This window comes from Mus musculus, chromosome 9 (assembly GCF_000001635.26).
Source record: "Mus musculus strain C57BL/6J chromosome 9, GRCm38.p6 C57BL/6J".
Lineage (NCBI taxonomy): Eukaryota > Metazoa > Chordata > Mammalia > Rodentia > Muridae > Mus > Mus musculus.
In genome coordinates this window covers 48,816,908-48,837,743 of record NC_000075.6, presented here as the reverse complement: position 1 = coordinate 48,837,743, position 20,836 = coordinate 48,816,908, and the positions used below count along the sequence as shown (strand labels likewise).

At 51.2% G+C, this 20,836-nt stretch overlaps 1 protein-coding gene across 2 annotated transcripts in view; it reads left to right on the top strand.

Moving 5' to 3' along the window:
• Positions 1-1,518: 1,518 nt before the first annotated feature.
• Zbtb16 (zinc finger and BTB domain containing 16) overlaps positions 1,519-20,836 on the top strand; it is a 184,429-nt gene continuing 165,111 nt past the window's right edge. Inside the window, exons 1-2 of one of the 2 annotated variants that reach the window (NM_001364543.1) lie at positions 1,519-1,690; positions 4,645-6,001. In NM_001364543.1, the coding sequence (NP_001351472.1) occupies positions 4,734-6,001 (1,268 nt within the window). In that variant the 5' untranslated portion in view covers positions 1,519-1,690; positions 4,645-4,733. Of the gene's footprint in view, positions 1,691-1,802; positions 1,957-4,644; positions 6,002-20,836 lie in introns of those variants that run through there. The other variant, NM_001033324.3, reaches the window with a different exon arrangement.

The window sequence follows — 20,836 nt, the reverse complement described above, 5'->3', positions numbered from 1 at the left end:
CAGTGCTCGGTTCTGCGGACTTCTCTCTCCCACTGCTAATCTGAGACCTGGGAGTGTCAATTGTTAGGATGCCTTGTTATTATAAATGACCACCACGTTAGCAGACCCCCGTGCAGATCTTGTGTAAGCTCTGCCACCTGGTCTTCGTGGGTTTTTTTGTCTCCATTCACCGCCCACTTTCCTTCTCCTTTAGCTCCTGGGGAATCAAGATACGATTCTGTGGGTCCTGTGGGAGATCCGCGGTAAGCCAAGAACACAGCACCCCTAAACTGAAGCCTGGAACTAATACCTTAGGACTGGAGGGTGGGGCTGTGTGGGTGACTTTTCTGAGACCCCTGGGTGGCGCTCTCCACCACACCCCCAATAACACTGCGCTGGGGCTTTGGCCGGAGGCCAGTGCTCAGAAAAGAACCCTCCAACCTCAATTCCCTGCCTAGCTTCGTGTGCAAAGGAGGAGACGGTGCTTTCCGCGGGTAGAAGGAATATTTTTTTTCCTTTGGTCTTTCTACCCTACGGTTTGTCATCTCAAGTACGCCCTTTAAAATGGTCCAGCCGCTGAGGGAAGAAAGTACTCTGGAGCGGCCCAGCGCTCTTCCAAGCTTCCAGTAGCTCCTGAAGGCAGAGCTGAGTTAGGCGCAGAATCTTCAGAACTTTCCATCCAGGTTCCTGGGGCCGGGGAAGATGGGGGGGGGCGTGCGGGCGGGGAGGATGCCCGAGATTAGGAGTGAGAAAGTATTACTACTCAGGCCTTCGCATCTCAGTGTGCAACAATCTAGATAGCAAAATCGAGGTGCTGCCTCCTACCAGATTTCTACTGGCCCCTTTAGATTTATCTGGCCAAATCCGGCGAACTCCTGTGGTCAGGCATCAGAGGCCTGGTTTGGGACTTGGGAAACGACCCATTTAAAGCTAGGGTAAGGGAGGATGCGATCCGAATCCTGAGAAAAAGTGAAAAGCTAGAAGCCACACACTGAACTGGTGCAAATAATAAAAAACGGGACAAAACTGCGCTCTTGAGTACTGGAGTTGGGGGAGTTAGGGGCGCGGGATACACCGCATGCCCAGTGGAAATGAAAAAACCTGGGGCTAAAGTGGGAACCGCTTCTCCCACTCATCCTTCTGACCCCTTGGGGACTGCCAGGTCCTCTGCGGCTCCTCTTCCTTTGCAACCTTTTGCCCTCTCCACCTAGCCAACGAGCAGCAGCCGCTGCCGCCGGGGCAGCAGCTAGATGTCAGGAGAAGCCCGGAGCGCCGAGCGCTGGGAAGGGAGGGGAGCGCCCGGGAAGGGAGGGCAGGGCTGGGAGAGCGCACGGGCTCTGCCAGGGCGGGGGTGGGGCGGGGTGGGCGGGCCAGGACCGGCCAGGGGGAGGGGAGGGGGCAGCTGTGGGCAGGGAGCCGGGCTCGGCCGCCAGCACTAAAGATGGAGAGGCGCCGGGGCCTCGCAGGGGAGGGGGCTCGGCGTTGACGTGGGACGCGGCGGAGGCGCCGCAGCCGGTGGTGATTTGCTAACCTAGCGGCAGAGAGGAGTTAAGGGTGACGAGAGCGGGTACTGCGAACTGCCGGGCGATGCCGCCGCTGCCGCCGTGAGATCCGGAGCAACAGTTCCCCAGCAACACCCCTTCCCCGATCCAGGCACACCCCTAACCCCCCAGGCACGCACACCCACCCCAAGCTCCAGGCTCCGTAAGCGGTAAGTGTATGTGTGTAGGAAACCCGGGAAGGACTCGCACCGCCCAGCGACCGCCTCCCGCCAGGGCGCCCTGGGGCGGGAGAGGTTTAGGCGGGTGGTGCTAGCTTTGGCCACTCGGCCGCTGGGCTCGTGCGGGGTTCTCTGGTTGCTGCTGCAGCAGCGATCGCCAGTGCCCGTTGGGGGTCAGCTAGAAAGCGGCGCTGAGGCTGTCAGCTTGGGCACAGCTGCCTCACCAACCTTTCTTCTCCGGGCACGGTCCGGTCCGGGTGAGAGGTGGCAGGCCGGGAGGTCTGCCAGGGCTGCGGGCGCGTGTAGTCGGGGACTGGGTGTCTTTGTACAGGCAAGGGCTGGCGGAGGAGCAGAGAGCCTGTGGGTGCTCATATGTATGCGGACCGGTGCGCTTGGCGTGAGATAGGATTGTGTCTTATTTATTTGTGTTTATTCGCTGGCGAGCTGGGGAGCTAGACCCGGAGGAAGCAAGGAGTGAACCTGGGGGTCGGGTGGGAGGGGACTGGTATCCGATCGGGTTTTGTTTTCTTTAGAGAAAACGTGGTGGGATTTTTTTCTTCTTTTTTTGATTGGACTTGATGCCCTCTTTTAAGGAGAGAGGGACGCTTCGGAGAGACTCTGGCGCTCCGAGTCCTCCTCGGCTCTCGGTGGGAACGGCCGGTGGAGCGGGAGCTCGCTGTGCGCTCCCGGCCGCGCACGGTGGGTTCCCGGCTCTGCACCTGATGCATTCGGGATGTCTTTCCCACCCTGGCGCGCTGCAAGCTTGCCCAGCCCCTCGCACGCTCCCGCACGCGCTCGAAATGCGCACGATCCTGCCAGCCTGCGGACCCCACCGGAATGCACAGGAGCGCACCGCTGCAACCAGCTCGCCTCCTCCCCGCCACGCTCCCAGCGTGTTTGACTCGGGCACGCCGGCAGCTGGTGCGGGAGGCCGGGGACCCTGCTGGTGACTTCCCGGGGATCGTGATCTTGGGTGGAAGGTGGAGGACCCAGAGATCTCTTCTCATTTGGCCTCCCACCACTCGCCTCCAGGCTTTTGTGCATCCTTTTCTCCCCTGGGGGGGTTGCGCTGCCGGGCCGGCCTAGCAGCGGCGTCCAGCCCGCTCGGACCTTCTCCTTTCCCCAGGCTCTTTCGCTTTCCCCCTTTCTTAGTTCTGTTCCCTTTCTTCCAGGCACCTGACTCCTGGGGAAAAGTTGCTTTCCCAAGTTTGCCAAAGTCCTATGCAAGTCTCGGCGGGGGTCTCTGGGAACAAGGGGTGTGTTGCACCATCGATCCTCGGAGCTCTGGCGGGTTAGCGCTGGCTTTGCCCAGAATCGGCTGATCGCTGCACCTAGGGACGGTCGGATCGCGGGTGCGGAGCCGCCGGTTAGGGATAGGGCACCTTGATTTCCCTCAAGGCCCAAAAGGTTCCTTTGAGCAGCGAACCTTCTTTATTTTGGCTTCTCCCCCTTAGTTCTCCAAATCTCTGATCTCTCTCCCGAAAGCACACCGTGCTCATGAAGCTTTTGAGGAATGGATATCTCACCGTTCTTGATGATGCCCTCCGTTTCCACTTTAGGGTGGGCAATAAGAGTGGCCAGCCACTATTGTTAACTCTTTCCGCATGAGTTTTGCACCTAAGAGTCTTTAAGACTCCTGTCGAGGGTGAAGGCAAGCTCTGCGAAGAGTGGCTGAGAGCCTAGCTCTCTCCACCCTCTTCCCCAGGCTGTGGGAAATGTTGGCTACAGAGAGACAGAGGTTGGGACCTTATCCCGTTAGGTCTTTCTGCCTATGTCCCAATGGCTGTTCAAAGTTGGGAGCCTCTCAGTCATCCAGAACACTTTCTGGGAGAGGCCTTTGTGTTCCAGCCCTGTCTTCCCTTCTTTTGGGCTTAATTCACCCCAGAGATGCTGGTGCCAATGTCACTTAGAGAACCATATTCAATGTCAGTTTTTCTCTTTGTCGCTGGGCTTGCCAACACCTGGGAGGCATCCAGTCTGGTGTGCACTCTCAAGGCTGTTGGGAACATACTCTCCTATGGTGTTACCCACTTTCTCATTTTAGAGCATTCTGTCCATTGGGGGGCTTGTGGGCTGTGGGTAAAAGAGGAGGCTGTAGCATCTTGTATAATTGCATGTAGGTGTACATTCACGCGTGTGCACACCTGTGCACACGTGCGCGCGCACACACGCGCGCGCACACACACACACACACACACCTTGGACACATACAGCAGCTTTAAAGAACTTGTAGTTAAAAATGAGTTAAGGTAGAATGTGATGTGATGGGTGTGAGGGGGAGGGTGCGGTGTGGTGTGTTTGTCACAGCCTAAGTATGGGTCTGCCAATCCTGTGCAGCCCTGACTTAAGCGTGCAAGGACAGAGGCCATAGAAACCACTGGATGATGGAGAGGAGTCATGTCTAGGATGACTAGGAGAAGACAGCTTCATGGCCAGCAGATCTGGGACCACCATCATGTTTAACAGCCCTGGCTAGATCTGGTTGTCTCCTAAGGCCGTCTCAGTGAGCCAGAACTAGAAAAACATTGAAGATGAGGGCTTGCCCATAGGGGTGGACAGGAAAGCCGAATGCTTCTTACTTTTAAGTAAGTTTGTGAGCCTCATGGTGGACACTGGCCTTATCCAGGAAGGCTCTGCTCTCAGGCTCGAAGAATGCCTAGGATTCATTGCAATCATCATTTCGCTTTATCCGATGGATGCGTGCTTCAGAGCAGTGGGGGAAAGAGTGTGGGGAAGCGCAAACCTTCCTTTTCCTCTCAGCGTGTTGGAAAGGATGATGGTACCTTCCTAGGAAGCCCACCCACCTTCTGCTACCCCTCCCCCGCAACCAAGCCTCTTTCTGGGGTAGAGGCATACTGTAGCCTTTGACTTTTTATTATAAGGGACACTGGGGAAGTTGTTGTCACTTGCTCACCCCTTTTGTCTTCTCTTCCCTTCTTCTCCAGTCCCCTCTGCTGGCCCCGACATCTACACCGCCCCACCTTGCAGAGCAGAGAAGGAAAGAGAGCCCCATGCCTGAGCCCAGGGGAGCATCATGGATCTGACAAAGATGGGGATGATCCAGCTGCAGAACCCTAGCCACCCCACGGGGCTGCTGTGCAAGGCCAATCAGATGCGACTGGCTGGGACTTTGTGCGATGTGGTCATCATGGTGGACAGCCAGGAGTTCCATGCCCACCGGACGGTGCTAGCCTGCACCAGCAAGATGTTTGAGATCCTCTTCCACCGAAACAGCCAGCACTATACTCTAGACTTCCTCTCGCCAAAAACCTTCCAGCAGATCCTGGAGTACGCCTACACGGCCACACTGCAAGCCAAGGCGGAGGACCTGGATGACCTGCTGTATGCAGCTGAGATTTTAGAGATCGAATACCTGGAGGAGCAGTGCCTGAAGATCCTGGAGACCATCCAGGCATCTGATGACAATGACACAGAGGCCACCATGGCTGACGGTGGGGGCGAAGAAGAAGAGGACCGTAAGGCTCGATACCTCAAGAACATCTTTATCTCGAAGCATTCCAGCGAGGAGAGTGGCTACGCCAGTGTGGCTGGACAGAGCCTCCCTGGGCCCATGGTGGACCAGAGCCCCTCAGTCTCCACCTCTTTCGGTCTCTCAGCCATGAGTCCTACCAAGGCAGCCGTGGACAGCTTGATGAGTATAGGACAGTCACTCCTGCAAGGAACTCTTCAGCCACCTGCAGGGCCTGAGGAGCCCACACTGGCAGGGGGTGGGCGACACCCTGGGGTGGCTGAGGTGAAGATGGAAATGATGCAGGTAGATGAAGCCCCTGGCCAGGACAGCCCTGGGGCAGCTGAGTCTAGCATCTCAGGAGGGATGGGGGACAAGCTTGAAGAGAGGAGCAAAGAGGGGCCTGGGACCCCGACTCGAGGCAGTGTCATCACTAGTGCCAGAGAGCTGCATTATGGGAGAGAGGAGAGTGGTGAGCAGCTCTCGCCTCCTGTTGAAGCTGGCCAGGGACCCCCTGGGCGGCAGGAGCCCCTGGCACCCCCAGTGGAGAAGCATTTGGGTATCTACTCGGTGCTGCCCAACCACAAGGCCGATGCTGTGTTGAGCATGCCGTCTTCAGTGACGTCCGGTCTCCATGTGCAACCTGCCCTGGCAGTCTCCATGGACTTCAGCACCTACGGGGGTCTGCTGCCTCAGGGCTTCATCCAGAGGGAGCTGTTCAGCAAGCTGGGGGAGCTGGCTGTGGGCATGAAGGCTGAGAGCCGCCCTCTGGGGGAGCAGTGCAGCGTGTGTGGGGTCGAGCTTCCGGACAACGAGGCAGTGGAGCAGCACAGGTAAGCCCCTGCCGCAGTAGCCCTGCAACCATGCTCTGGCTTGCATAGCGTTTCTTTATGCCAGGACCATCCTGAATCTGGGGACTTGACTCCTTTGTGCTCTTTGAAAAACCACACCGAACCATTCTTCTCATTATTGAGGCATAGGCGGGCACGGTTATTTTCAGAGGACAGTGAGGAGAAATGGTGTCTAGCTGGTAACATCAGGGAACTCTTGGGGTCAGCCTGTAGGCCCTCCTTGCCATTTTGCTTTTGGGCCTCCATCTGGTTTTTCTGTGGTTTGGACTACACTTTTGTTTTGCCTAGAGTGACTGTTTAATAATAAAGTGATGAGAAGAAGGGCAGAAAGTGGGGTTCAGGCTGAGGGTCTCCTCTGATCTGGATCTAGCCATGGTATCAGTCTAGCTTTTTCTTTGCCCACTGTCGGCAGCCTATGATGAAAGCAGGGGTTGGGGATCGTTTAAGTCCTGTATGTACCCATAGGTCTCAAGTGTCTCTTTTGGCAGGCACATTGTGAGGCAGAGAAAGCTTTAGTTAAATTTAAGGAGAAGAGTTTTGGTCTTACAGCCTATATAGCCTCTTCTCATGCCATCTCTTATCATAAAGGCTAGCCCTCTGGCTTCTGGCTTCATCTTTGCAACGCCCTTCCCACTTTTGAGTTCTTGTGATATGTTTGGTTTAGGACAGGTGCTTCACCTGGAATTGCACCTCTGTTACAATATCCCCCAGAGGTAGGTTGTGTTTCTTTTAGTAAGACACAGGGAAAATGCTGCGGCTGAGTTCTACGAAGGCAGGAAGATGCAAAGTAAGACATCCTGTGAGTGATGGTTCCTTGTAGCTACCCAATGAAGAAGATCCTTCCTGCACAACAGGTTGGGGAGCACTGGCCCAAGAGAAGGGAGTTAGCAGTGGGCTTGCCTTTTCTGTTTGCCATAAACTACAAGCCCATCATTTTCGCCCCGCGTCCCTGAGTCGGACCAGTTGCGCCCACAAATCTGGTTTTCTGTTGTTATGGATGCTAACTTTTTACACAACTTCCGGCTGGCTGATTTGCTGACCTTGGGTGGATTTTCCACCTTTGTGTGCACTCTTCCTCCTCCTCCATTCCTGTTGCTTATTTAGGTGGGGGAACTTGAGGGGGTGGGAAACCGATATAATCACCTCTACCCGCAGCGTGCTCCGGAAGCTTCCTGACCGGCCGAGCTGAGCTGTACCTTATGGAAAGTGGTACTCAGCTAAAAAAGTAAACATTTCTTTTTCCAGAGAGTACAGAAAATAACAACTGCGGATATGTGTCTTCTTAGGACTTGAGCTGCTCAAAAAATAGACTGATGAAATTGTGCTTGTTTTTTGCTCTTGCTTTTCTTAAGAGGAAACACCCCCCTGAACCTTGACCAGATAGGTCTATCATTCCGGATGTGAATGTGCTGTGAAAAGGGGGGTAATATGGAAAGTCACTTTTTAAGGTCAGTTTTTGGGTGTGTGTGTGGGGGGTAGAGAGAGCTCTGTTGTTAAAGTGCTTGCTATGCAAATGTGAGGACCTGCATATGTAAAAAGCCATGCATTCCAACAACACCAAAAAAAAAAAAACCCAAATTCAGCAAAATGCAGCTGCAATCATAGCCCAGGGGAGGTGGAGATAGACTGGAATCCTGGAACTGTGGCCAGTCAGCCAAATTCACAAGCTCCAGGCGCAACAAGAGATCTCATCATACACACACACACACACACACACACACACACACACACACATGTATATGTGTATGTATGTGTATATATGTACATACACACATATATGTATATATATATGTGTGTACGTGTACATATATACACATACATACACATACATATATCTGTATATATATGTGTGTATGTATATACACATGTGTGTATACATATATACATACATGTATATATACATGTACATATATATATATGGATGTGAAGAATGATTGAAGAAGATTTCTGGCTCCCACAAGCACACACACACACACACACACACACACACACACACACACACACACACACACACACTCACAAATAAAGTGTTTTTTATCTGATTTTTTAAAAGAAAATTTAACTTATCTGCTTGGGACAAGGTCTTACTCCATAGCCCTAGCTAGCCTGGAACTGGCTATGTAGACTAGGCTAGTCTTGACCTCACAGAGGCCCACCTGCTTCCTGCTCTTAAGTGCTGGGTTAAGGTTGTGTACCACATGACTGGCCTTTTTCTGGGTCATAAATCTCCCAAGCCTTCCTTACAGAATCAAGAATTTTCAATGAGTCCATGTACGTAGTTTTCTTTGTACTCAAGAAGGCCACAAAAGATGTAACTGTCCCGAGAGTTCTGGGTTCTCCTGTGATGGGTCCCTAATGGAAAGAAATGAGGGTTGGCTGAGCTGTGTCTGAGCGGACACGTGCAGGGGTGAGCATCTGTAGGTGTTCCTAGAGCTCTCTGAGCTCAGTTTAAGGGTTGATGTTGACCGAAGTGACACCCAAAGTCACTGGGGCTGTGGCCACCATCTAGTTACCATGAAAGTGAAGAACTGCCTCTGTGTCCTTCATTTTATTCCAGCCTTATTCCTGTATCTCACCATTGGCTCTGGGCCCTCGTGTATGAGGTTCCGAGCATTCCTGTGTGTTGGAGCCCGTGTGAGGTGATGTAGACTATGTCCCTGTCCTCATTAGCTTGTAACAGTGAGGCTTGATTCTGGAGTTCTTGCTGCCACGCCATGTGCTTTTGACTGAGAGTGGAAGTGAGTCCTTCACCCTGAGCAGCTAGATCTGGTGCCAGACCCCTCCATGATAAGCTCTGAGGTCCGAGGACATCAGGAGAGGGAGAAGATATTTCTCCGAGTATGCAGCCCTGGCTACCCTTGGATAGATGTACTTCGTGGGAGGCCTTTGCCGTCCTCCCTCCAGGCGCTTGGATTAATGTACCACCTCCCCATTTCCCACTGTTCTGTGCCTCACCCCCCTCGCACCTAGCATCAATCTGAGACATGTTCAGTGGAAGAATAGTCATCACAGCCACGAGAGCAAACAGAAAGGCAAGATTGAAAAATCAGATGCCAGAAAGCCATGGACTTGGCCAGGATCCTGACAGGGAGGTCTATGATAGGGTACAGGCTGCAAAGTTCACTTTATTTAAAGCCATCAGGTTAGCGTGTTGGTGCAGATGAAGCATCTGGCATTTATTCTTGCTCGGGGAAGAAGAAAGGGCAGGGTACAGAGAAGCAAGGCAGGAAGGGGCTTGTTGGTTATTGAATTACAGCCATAGGTTTCTCCATAACTTGATCCCAACCTGGGGTACCCTGAGGGGAACACCTCTTGACTGGACAGAGGGGTAATGAAACCTTGTGGGGGGAGTTGTGTGTCATGATCCCTGGATCAAATGGCAGGATATCAAAGAAATAAGGAAGGATGGATGGATGGATGGATGGATGGGAGGGAGGGAATATCAGACACAAGCACCACTTGGATAAATCTAATGGACTTACTAAGTGACAGAACCTGAAGGAAGCTAGCCAGTGAGAAGACACAGTTGAGCAGCAATCCTCTCCAATTTTTGGACCCCCGGGTCTTTCCCAGTAAGCCATAATAAAAGGACAGTGTATAGAGAGGGGACCCTGTCAGGCTTCTGGAAGACGGGACTCTTCTGTCTTTTTTTTCTCTGAAAAACTGGATCAGTTATTGGTTTGGGTGTGGTCTAGGATCCAGCTCACCTGATCCTGAGATGCTCCTGACCCTACCCAACTTACCCAGTTGTCAGTAACATTACACGAGCAGCGGTGTTGAGCCGTGTGGAGACCCAGTCCTCGTTTATGGTTGTGTCTGCCTAACTCCCAGGACAGCTTTGATTGCATTCTGGTCCTTTGGTGCTATAGAATCAGAGCGAGGCCTGGATCTTCTATAGGATTCTCTGTTATATCAAATACTGACCAACCCTCAGGACTGCTCAGTGGCTCTGCCACTCTTACTTAGTTCTGGAAGGGAGGTTCAGACACCAAGGGGTGGTCTTGGCTGGCTTCCTGAACCCACTTGTGGTAGAGCCCTACCCAAAAACTTTCTGGGGCCTGCTTTAGGACATACGAGCCATGTTATAACCCATCCTGGCTGGGATGTTGGGGCTCTGTTTGCTCAGCTTGGCCTTGCTCACATGGCAGACGCTGTTTTCAGTGAGGGTCCTATGGCCATTAACAGTTTGATTTGAGAGAAGATCTAGTGTACCCCAGTTAGCTTTGAATTCACGATATATCTGAGGATGACATTTTTTTTTTGAACTTCAGATCCTTCTGTTTCCGCCTCCTGCGTGCTGGGAATCTCAGGTGTGCACCACCATGGCTAGTTTTAAGTGGTGCTGAGGGTCAGATCCAGGACTTTGTGTATGCTAGGAAAGTGCTCTTGCAACTGAACATCCCTCCCTCCCTCCCTCCCTCCCTCCCTCCCTCCCTCCCTCCCTCCCTCCCTCCCTCCCTCCCTCCCTCCCTCCCTCCCTCCCCACACTGTGGCCTTTGAACTCCTGGTGGTCCTCCTGCCTCAGCATCCCAGGTACGAGATCTGAGCTCTCATGCCTGACTTCCAGGCACCTCTGAGGTAGCACCAAGTTCCGGTTTGGAACAGGGTAAGCTGTGGAGAGCCACAGCAGCCACATTAATAATATGTGATGCTCTATTGACAGACTTTCTCCTCACCCTTCTGAAGGAGGGGGTGGGGCTGGCAATCCAGGCTCTGTGATTACAAAGTCGGAGAGGCTCTGAAAGCTAAAAGGTTTTGTGTAAGTTTGTAGCAAACTCGTTTAGTGGCAAAAGCTGATGCGGGGCTATATTTAGCCTGCTTTATTTTGCATATTCATATGTTTGGCTGCAAAAATATTAATGTGTTTGATTACAGAGTGCTGCCCTAGATGCCACTGGAGCTGGTAAACACAGGTCCCGATAAGGCTAACATTTGCATAGTTCTGATTTCTGAAGTGCCTGGGGGGGGCGGGGGTAAGGGATCGTGGGCTAATATCAAGCCCCGCCCCAACTTAGAGATAAGGAAAATGGTGAATGGAGGAAGTGACTTGCTGGTAGCCACACAGCTATAAATGGTCAAGGCCAGGCTCTCTACTTGCCATCTTGTTCATGAGCCTTGGGCACACTGCAGCAGTCCTTATAAGCACATGCACGGTGCTGTTCTGGCTCAGCTCCACCTGACCTAGTCTTTAGGTACCAGCACCATCCCTAAACTGCCAGGGTTGGAGGCTTCAGCCATCTTCCTTGACGTCAGTTCTAAAGGTCAGGTGTCTCCAGGCTTTGCTTAGTAGCTATTTACAGCTGCTATGTCATTCACAGATTCACCCCAGTCCTGTTCAAGCCCGTTTCTGTTTCCAGGAAGTATCCTTTTGGGGTGATGCATGATTCTGTAACTAACTTCCTGGGCTCCTGGAAACCTGGTCTTTTGGAGAGGTCTGGGGCTATGTAAGGGAGTAAGATGGTTTGCCAGGGTGTGTCCCGCTGTGTTGGAGGCCAAAGCTCTGAGTTACATGTGTTGTGACCCCCTTTCCATCCTGAGCTTTCTTTTTAAGAGTACTTTGCTGGTGAATCGTATTTTATTCCATGGTTTTAGATTCCTCATTGTGGGATCAGACAGCCAAGGTAGGGTTAGTTTGATTTCTGTCTGTCTGCATTGACTTGTGGTTTTTGAATTTATCTATCATTCATTCATTCATTCATTTATTTTTAGACAGGCAGGGTCTCACTGTATACCCTTGGCTGTCCTAAAACTCATTTTGTAGACCAGGCTGGCCTTAAACTCACAGAGATATTCCTGCCTCTGCCCCCTAAATTATGGGATTAAAGGCATGTGCCACCATGCTCAGCTTGTTGATTTGTGGGTTTTTTTTTCCACTTTTTAAACCTGCTCAGGGTTACTTAGCTAGATGAGATCTGGAATGAACTCTTGACTTTTGTAGACCTGCATGTTGTAGGAAAATCCTAACAGCTCTTTAAAGCCATCTTATCCTAAATGGCTAAGCTCAGACTCTACTTTTGATTTCTTGCTAATTTGGAAGGAAAGCATTTCCAATTACTATGTGTGTGTGCCCGTGTTTGTGCTTGGGAGTGTGCCTGTGTGTGTGCTTGTGTGTGTGTGCACGAGATGACTTTAAAACATACAACTGAGAGTTAAAGTGTAAGACTTAAGAGTCTTGAAAGTGTAAGACTTAAGAGTCTTGCTAAATGAAGATGAGAGGTGAAGAGAGGGCTCTGGAATGTTCCACGATAAATAAAAGTTCCGTTTGGCATCTTAGGTGAGGCGGGTGGCGCTTCTCTAGTTATTTTGGTAGAGTGTCTACCTCCAACACGGTGCCTTATACATAGTGAATGTGCTTGTACTGACTCTGTGTCACAAGGCTGATTTTATCATGTATTGGCTGTGTGACTGGGGTTGTGGTAGTTAACCTCTCCAGGCTTGTCTGTTCATTTATAAAATGCGGATAACAGGACCTACTCAGGGGGTCATTATAAGGAGCAACGTGTAAATATTTGCCGTGCATGGAAATGCACAATGCATGCGCTCCATAGGTGTCTGCCATTTGGAAGCCATTGCTATTGTATAGAAGAACAAGCTTGCAGTACAGGTTCATGGCTTGCTGTGCCATTCCAACCCTTGCTTCCCGGAGGGTCTGTCTGTCGTCCATGCCTTCAGTACTGTAAAACTGCTATGGGGTGTGTGTGTGTGTGTGTGTTGGGTGGTGACTGACCGAGTGCACCTCTGTTTTTCCTGGGAAGTAGACTGATACACTCTGGTGTCCGGGTACACTTTGTCCCATTGACCCCGGGCCTTGTGGGCCATGCCAGTTCTTTAGATGTAGCTGGGCAGTGCTGCCCAAATGTCAGGCCCAAATGCAGAGCACAGACGTCCTACACTCTGCGTGCATAGGGCTCAGTGTGTGGGGCTCTCTGGTGGAGGGGTAGTCAGCACACAGACTGCCTTACTACGGGCAGTCTTGGGCTGGGCTCACACGAAGGAACACTAGGTGCTGAGAGCTCTCTCCCTAGGCATCCTTCCCATAGTGGTCCAGGGACAGTGTTGGATGGTTGTCACATGTCAGCTTCTGAGCTGAGTGCTGTGTTTAGCTCCTAGCTGGCCTGTTAGGGCAGTGTTAGTCTCACATTCCCGACGGCCAAGGAAAGCCCAAGAGGTTAGCGGACTTGCCTATGGTAAGCAGCAAAGGATGCTAGGACCCACTTTCCCTAAAGCTGAGGGTCCAGCTCTGGCCTCTCATTTCTCCTGGTCACTTCCCAGGCCAGTCACCTGCAAATGGCATAGTCGATAGGTGTTCAGGGGCCCAGACCACACAGATCCAGGAAGCCCCATGCCACATCTTACTGACAGAGCAACTGGCCTCTAGAGATAGAACCTTTTTATGCTGACTAGAAAACAGAAAACCAGAGAAGGGAGAGAAAAAGAAACCCGTTTTCAAAAATAAAAATTCTGCATTGTTAATTTCATGCCAGCAGAATCAGAAAACCCCCTTTCTACTGTTTCCCCTTAAAAGCCCCTGCGTCCTTATTATGCTGGCTCAGTCTGAAAAAAAAAAAAAAAAAACCTATGCTTGGGTTTTGCCTATGCGAAGCTTAACTCTGCAGCTGTGGGGAGGGGCTCCAGCCCTTTCTTGTCGGCATGGAAACTTTGGCTAAAACTCCCCCAATCCTGTCTGAATCTCAGTTCTGAAATCACGTTCCACTCTGACCCTGAGGCCTGATTCTCCTCAGTGTGCCTAGATCGTGTTCGGCATTACCAGAGGAAGGATCCAAGTTAGGTAAGAGGAAGGACTTCTGAAACAGCACAGCATTGCTGGGGAAATTTCTCAAAGACCTGGCTACAGATATTTTGATGAAGAGGTAAAAACTCTAGCCCTGCACGAGTTCTTTACAGCCAACAGGAGTCCCCGGGCTCTGTAAAGACATACAGCACACCCATCGGACATGCTAAAAATAAGATCCGCACTCCATCAAACCGTTATCTTTGCCCAGGACGGGGTGGTAATACATGACACGAGTTAACTGGTAGCATGGATGGAGTAAGGAGTTGCCTACCTACCTTCCACTTCCCTTGTGACCCTAGCCTGATAGGTGAGCCACTGAGCCCCAAGTCATCCTTTCCTGGGCTAAGTGGATTAGCTGAGGTTGTGATCTTAATGCCATTAGGTCTGTTGGCACGACCCTCCTTGCCATCATGAGAAGCAGATCTGGCCTAACGTAATGGCCCTCTGGGCAATCCATCAAGCCCGGAGTACGGGGTGTGGGAGCGTTACTAGTGTTAATTTGGGGGAGTCTTTTATGGTGACTGGGAAAGAAATGGAAGGATGGTTGGGAATTTATTTATTCAAGCCATTCAGCAGGTTAGCGGCTGCTGGGGTCTACAGAGGCCACCCCCTCCCCCATTTCTTCAAGGAAGGCCCCTCCCTAATCCCTGAAGCCCCGGCCTGATTACTTCCAGAGTTGGAGCCAGGACTTAGCAGGCTCTTGTTTCTCGCTGAGGCCTCCTTATTAGGAGCACCTGGCATCATAAGCCTCTAATGGGAACCAGCGTTCTCCTCCTGCGTGACCGGTGACAAGTCGCCCTGTCAGCCGGGGCTCGGCCGTGCGAGGAAGTTCTTATTAGCTTTATGGTCAGGAGGGCTTGTCCTGTTCAGGAAATGAATGTTGCCGCTAAAGGTCCTCCACCCTGACCTCGGCGGTGTAACCTGTGCGGGCCTGGGAGACCCACTCAGGATGCTTGGGACTGTAGCCTCTCTCTGCTTCTCGTCATATGTAAAGAGGGGCTCATTGTGGTGTGGGTGCAGCCTTGAACTTTTGATTTATGCAGTGAGAGTGACTTAACCCTTTCTGAGCCTAGGAGGCTATGCAGTAAGTAAGACCCAGGATGTGTATCTAGACATATGCGAGCCCTTGTGGGTGTGTGCATGTGCACGTGTATGTTTGTGCACCTGTGTGCACGTGTGAGTGCATGCCTGTGAGTGTGCTCTTGTGTGCACCTGTGTGTGTAGTTGGGAAAGAAGACACATCACATGTCATTGGGCTGTTAATGGCAGGGAGTGTTTTAGGGTCTTTTGTCTGTCTGTCTGTGTCTGTCTGTGTCTGTGTCTCTGCCTCTCCCTGCTCCATCCCTTTCTCCTAGATTTCTCACAATGGTTGGCTGCACAGTGGCGAGCGGAGAAAACGTGGTGTCTGGAAATGAGGATGGGTTCTTCTCCAAGCTGTGTGGACAGGGCGGCGTTCCCAGACGCTTGTGTCTGGGTCAGGAGGGGGAAGTTTAGGAGCATGCCGTTTGGCAAGATGGTATCCTGGTCAGTAGGGTCATGGGGCACACAACACAAACATGTAGCCCAGTGCAGGTGCTCACTGGCCCTGGGACTGTTGGTTTGAAAGGACACGCACCTCTCTTTAACGTCTCCCTCATGAAGTCAGATTAACAGAGTTAAAGAATAGTGTGCGTGTTTCTCTCAGTACATCAAATGTGCTCCCCTCTGCCCCCTCATAGTTCCAAGTCCTTAAAGCAAGGTCTCTCTGGTTGTCACATGGTGTCCCCCCCCCCCAATGCCTGAGGGAATGTTTCTAAATGCGACTTTTTTTTTTTTTTTTTTTTTTTTTTGCCAAGAACAGTGGCGTCTGACCTCATTCTTAACGGAAACTTTCTGCCTGCTTCGTTTTTAAAGAAAAGATATTTGTGCGTTGTCTGGCCAGTGGATGTTCTACTTGGTCACTACTGCTGGTTTAAAGTCCTCTGGTGACAAAGGAATACTGCACCTTAAGGGGAGGCTGTGGAGTGTGGCCTAGAAAAGAGGGGTCAGCGAAGGCAAACACCTCCTTGGGAACCTCACGGATCTGTCTCTGTTTGTAGCCTCGTTGATGGCAGCTCACAGAAAAAATACAAATTAGTGTTTTTCAGATTGTGGGGTTGGGGACAAAGAGAAATAACATATTGGTCAGCCACGTCGAGTCCATTAAGCCCAGGGTTTTGGAGACTGAGATCTAAGCCTGTTTCAGGGCCCACACACTGGAAGCAAACTTACTTCCTCTTAGACTTTTCTTCTTCCTTTATGTAGCAAAACCACACACATCTCATGAACAGTTCCTGCGCAGCTTGGGGAGGGTGAAAGTTGTGGAAGTCACCGGCCACCTCGGGGTCAGAAACACGCAGTGTCCTCCTTTAAAATGATCTGCTAAACCAAGGCTGCGCTAACATTTGTGAATCTACCTCCCTGCATCCATTCCCTCGCCCCTCGCAGAGGGACTGAAGGTGGTACTTAAATGCAGTGGGAAGCTAAATCAAAGGAGTCTAAAACCACTTCTTTACCTGAAGTTCCTTATGGGAAAACTGACTGGGCCTGTGCTGGCTGCAGGCTCTGTAGGGCTTCCAGCACAGTGGGTTTGGGGCCACCACTCACTTTTTCATAATTATCTTATTTTACTTTCTGTGTCCTGACAGCTATAAGAACGTGTTTGGTTTTTTTTCTCTCCCTTTTTGCCAAGTTGCAGATAAATACCACCTCCCCAAGCCAGATTCAGTGGTGTGTGGGGGGTGCAGACCAGAACACATCTTGGCATTCCTTGTTGCAAAAGTGAAAAATATCTCTGTTTGTAGTTAATTTTAGTGGCAAGCAGATCATGTTAACTGGGTGTAATTACTTCCAGATATGGCCGAGGGTTTTGTGTGTTGGGATGAAGGGCCTGGTAAGTGCTCACTTCCTGTGTAAATTAGCCTCTTCCATTCTGTCTTTCATTCTGGCCAGCCCTGGACTGTGTCATTCTCCCGCTCTCCCCCTCCCAGCCTGCAGCCCTGGGGGTGAGACTGCTTGCTCTGTCCTTCCGAGTGTAATTCTTTTGTCACTTGCAGACACTTGCCTTGCTGAGTTTACACTTGGAATGAGAAGGGTTTTAAAAGGTCCTCACTGGTGCCCCGACTGCCTCTGTCCCACAGATAGGTCCTGAGAGTGTACCCTAGTCATGCAGGCTGCATCTTAGCAATCAGAACGTGTGTGTCAGCGTGCGCATGCTCACGTATGCATGCTTTTATGTATGTATGCACATGTGTGCAGAGGTATAGATGAATGTGTATATGTGTATATGTGCATGCACGTGTGCACCCTCCACTTTTATTTTTTGGGGACAGAGTCTCTCAAGGCATGAAACTGGCTGATTAGATGATCAGATTGACTGTCCAGCAGGCCCTAGGGATCTGTCTGATTCCACCTCCCCAGTGCCGGGGTTAGAAGGGTCCATCACCACATCCATTTGAGTGCTTGTGATAGAACTCAAATCCCCACAGTTGCACAGCAAGCACTTTTCCAACTGAACCATCTCTGTACCCCCTTATTTTTAGCGGATTTTTTTGTGTCACCCACAACCCTCTCCTTTTGGAGACTCCACCGCCACCCCTGTCTGTCTGTCAGACGGAGTATATCTTCAGATGTCCTGGGACTCACTATGTAAACCGAGATGACTCGAAACTCATGCCTGCCTGAGTGCCAGGGTTAAAGGTGTGCACTACCATGCCCAGCAGAACCATACGGTCAAAAGTCTCTGGAAGATGCCAAACAGTGAAGCTATAGCCAGAGACAGGACTTATGTGTCCCATGTGAAACCACTAATCTTGACCCAAGAAGGGGGACCCACGCATGCACAGATCCCGGTCAGAAAAGGAGACCCACCTGAGCCGTTTCTGCCAAGTTATCTGGGTCCCCAGGATTAGAATGGAGGAGAAGGGCATTCAACTCAAGTTCTCCTGAACTCTGCTTCTGCCCGGTGGCCAGCATTCTTGGTGCTGCTTGCATAAGAGGTGACTGTTTATCATCCTGCATCGGCTCTACTGATAACCCTTGTGGTCCCTGGAACAATCTACTAGAGCTAGATGGCTTGATAAGGGCCACCTTTCTCCGTGTGGGAAGATAAACTGTAGGGGTCAGGTGAGGGGTGGTGAGTTAGGCGTAGCGACGGGTGGAGGCTGTCGATGGGGTGCAGTTGTGGGGAAGAGCTTGAAGGAGGGGACTGTGGTGGCCCTTGGGTGGCTGCATTGATCTCGTGGTGTCCCAGTTTCCTGCCCTCACCTCTTTCTCCCCTGCTTCATGGAAACAATTATAGACTCAACTTTGTGTTCAGACTGGGGCGGTATTGGCCATTTTTTGCCTCTTCTGTCCTTCCCTTCTCCCAGTCTTAAAAGTTACTAAGATGATGTCCGCCTGAGCTCTTGTGCCTATCCCCAGTCCACTGCTCTTGCAGGAAGCATCTAGGCAAAGGAGAAACTTCTGACCCTCTCACCTGGTCAATAAGCTGCCTGATACTCAAACAAAAGAGTTTGGACTGGCTGCTAAAGGCAGGGTACCCAGCTGATAGCTTTGTTTTGATATCCTTGTGGTGTTTGCAGATCACGGAGTGGGCTATTTAGAGCAGGGGGTATCTGTGGAGGCAGACTGCCTGAGAAGCACAAAGTCCAAGAGATTGAGAGATAGAGTCAGGCATCAAGCATGTGTGTGTGTGTGTGGGGGTGGTGGTGGTGGTGGAGGTGGCGTGGGGTGGGGGTGGTGCTGGGCTCTTGGATCAGAAGAGACATTTTCTGGAAGGTGATGCAGTGCTAATTTTTTAGTCACTGTTGAGCTGGTGACAAAAGCGTCGTCTGTAGAGTGAGGTATGAGGGCCGAGAAGCCAGGCACTAAGATTTGCTAACGGTGTATCTGGATAAGCTGCACAGCCTCTCTTTGTCTATGGCCTCGATGATGTGTTATGTTTCAGATCCTCAGCTCGGGGAAGGTGCTGGCTGGACTGGAGCTCTAGAGTTATAGAGCTTTTGAATGCTGCTCTTTTGGCCCAAGGAAGAGGCTGTGACAAGAAGTAGTCGAGTTGTGACTGAATGGTGTCAGCCCTGTGCTAGCAGCCAGCGAGTGAGGTCATAGGGGATCATGGAAGTGCATCAGGAATGGAAGGGTCCCCGCTTTGCCTGGGGCTAGGGCTCTGTTATATAAGATTGTCTAGCACACATGGGGCCCTGGGTTCGACCCTCAGCTCTCCATAAACCCTAGTTCAGTGGTGCATGGCTGAAGTCCTAGCAGGTGGGATGTGGAGGAAGAAAGATAAGAAGCTCACACTCTGCCTCAGGTGGCATAGTGAGTTTGAGGCCAGCCTGGGCTACTTTAGATCTTGCCTCAAAAACAAAAACAAAATCTCCCAAAATAAGAAACAAACAACCCCCCCAAACCAAAGACCGAACCAAAACAAAAACCCCAAAACTAAAACAAACAAAAAAACCCCAAGCAAAACACATCAAGTAGTCTACCAATTAAAGGTGTCTTTGCAGAAAGCTAGCATTGTAGAGACCATATTTATCCTAAAAGTATCTTGAACCCAGCATTGCTGCCACCACTACTGATGTTTGGGACATCCAGAGGACTTGAAGTCTACACTGTATTCTTTTGCCTTGCCTTGGGGAGGGTTAGCTTAGACTTTGGGAATTGATGACTCTTGGGAATTTTGTGAGTGGTGAACACTGTGGTGGGGGGCCATCCTGGGAAGGCAGGATTTGGGAGGGGCTCAACCCCTGTAAATACTGACTTCACTTCCCAGCTTAGGGAGTGGACGAGCTCTGGCTAAGACCCCTCTGATTACTGTAGTGTTTCTGTGGTTGTGGTTCAGCCTCCTGTGAGTTTGGGTTCCTGGGAAGTCACATGGAATCACCTCCCCCACTCACACACACGACCCCAGACACGCACAGCTACACAGACAGACACACAGAAACAGACAGACAGAACCCCCCCCCCCCGCACCCCTACCTGCAACTTGGGCATCACCAAATAAAGATCAGAGTTGAGAAGAATGGACTAAGATGTAACTAAGGTAATACCTAAGGCAGGTTCAGAGCCTGGTTTTGAATCCTGGTTGAGCCTTCTGGGAAGGTTCTAGAAGGCCAAGGAGCACATGTGTTCAAATTCTAGGCTGGTACCCAGCACAAACTCTATGTGGGGGTCTCAGTTCCCTTTCCTAACAGTGTTCCGAAGTCGGGATGGGGGCCGTTTGCTTCCTGTCTGCAGTGGTGGGAAGCAGCCCCTCTGAACACACCTTAGGCTGGTGGTTCTGTCTCACTGCAGTGACCTAGCAGTCCGGCTGGGCAGGGCCCAGGCTCAGCCTGTGCGCCCTCCCTTGCATTATTTATAGTAAACCCCATGAGCACAGAGTGCTAAAGCGGAAGGGTGAGTCACCCATTGAAACCATCGATGACATAAAAACAAGCAAAATGCTTACTGTGTGTTTTGTGCAGTATTTCAGGGCAGGTTGTGCTAATTTGAACACTCCTAAACTGGATCTGTGAAAGTGTACATGTGTGCGAGTGGGGGGTGGAGGGGGGGGGGAGAGTTAGAGTTCAGCCTGAGGGAAGCTGGGTATTGAAAATCTCCTTCCAGTTCTGCCCTCTGTCCTCGGCTGCCCTCAGATCCCTCTTCAGGTTCCAGAGGAGTGCTGACTCCCTTGCTGTGGTTCACCTGTGTCTCTGGAGGGTTAGAGAGTGGCTGGCGCGGTGGGGGAGGGGTTAGACTCTGCCTCATCCCTGTCCCTGTTCTTGCTTCCTGCGGAGGAAGGCACAGTTCCTGCTTTACATGGACATCGTTCAGGTGTTTGGGGTGACTAAGAATCATGAGAGCATGTAAGAGTTGACAAGGTCTTTTGGAGCTTTTATTTCAAAACGTTTGTTTCAGGAGGAGTTACTAAGTTCTAGGGAGGCTCTGTGATTTGCCAAAGACCACATAGCAAGCTGTCGGGCAGACTAGGACTAGAAAGCAGGGCTGTCACTCTCTGTCCC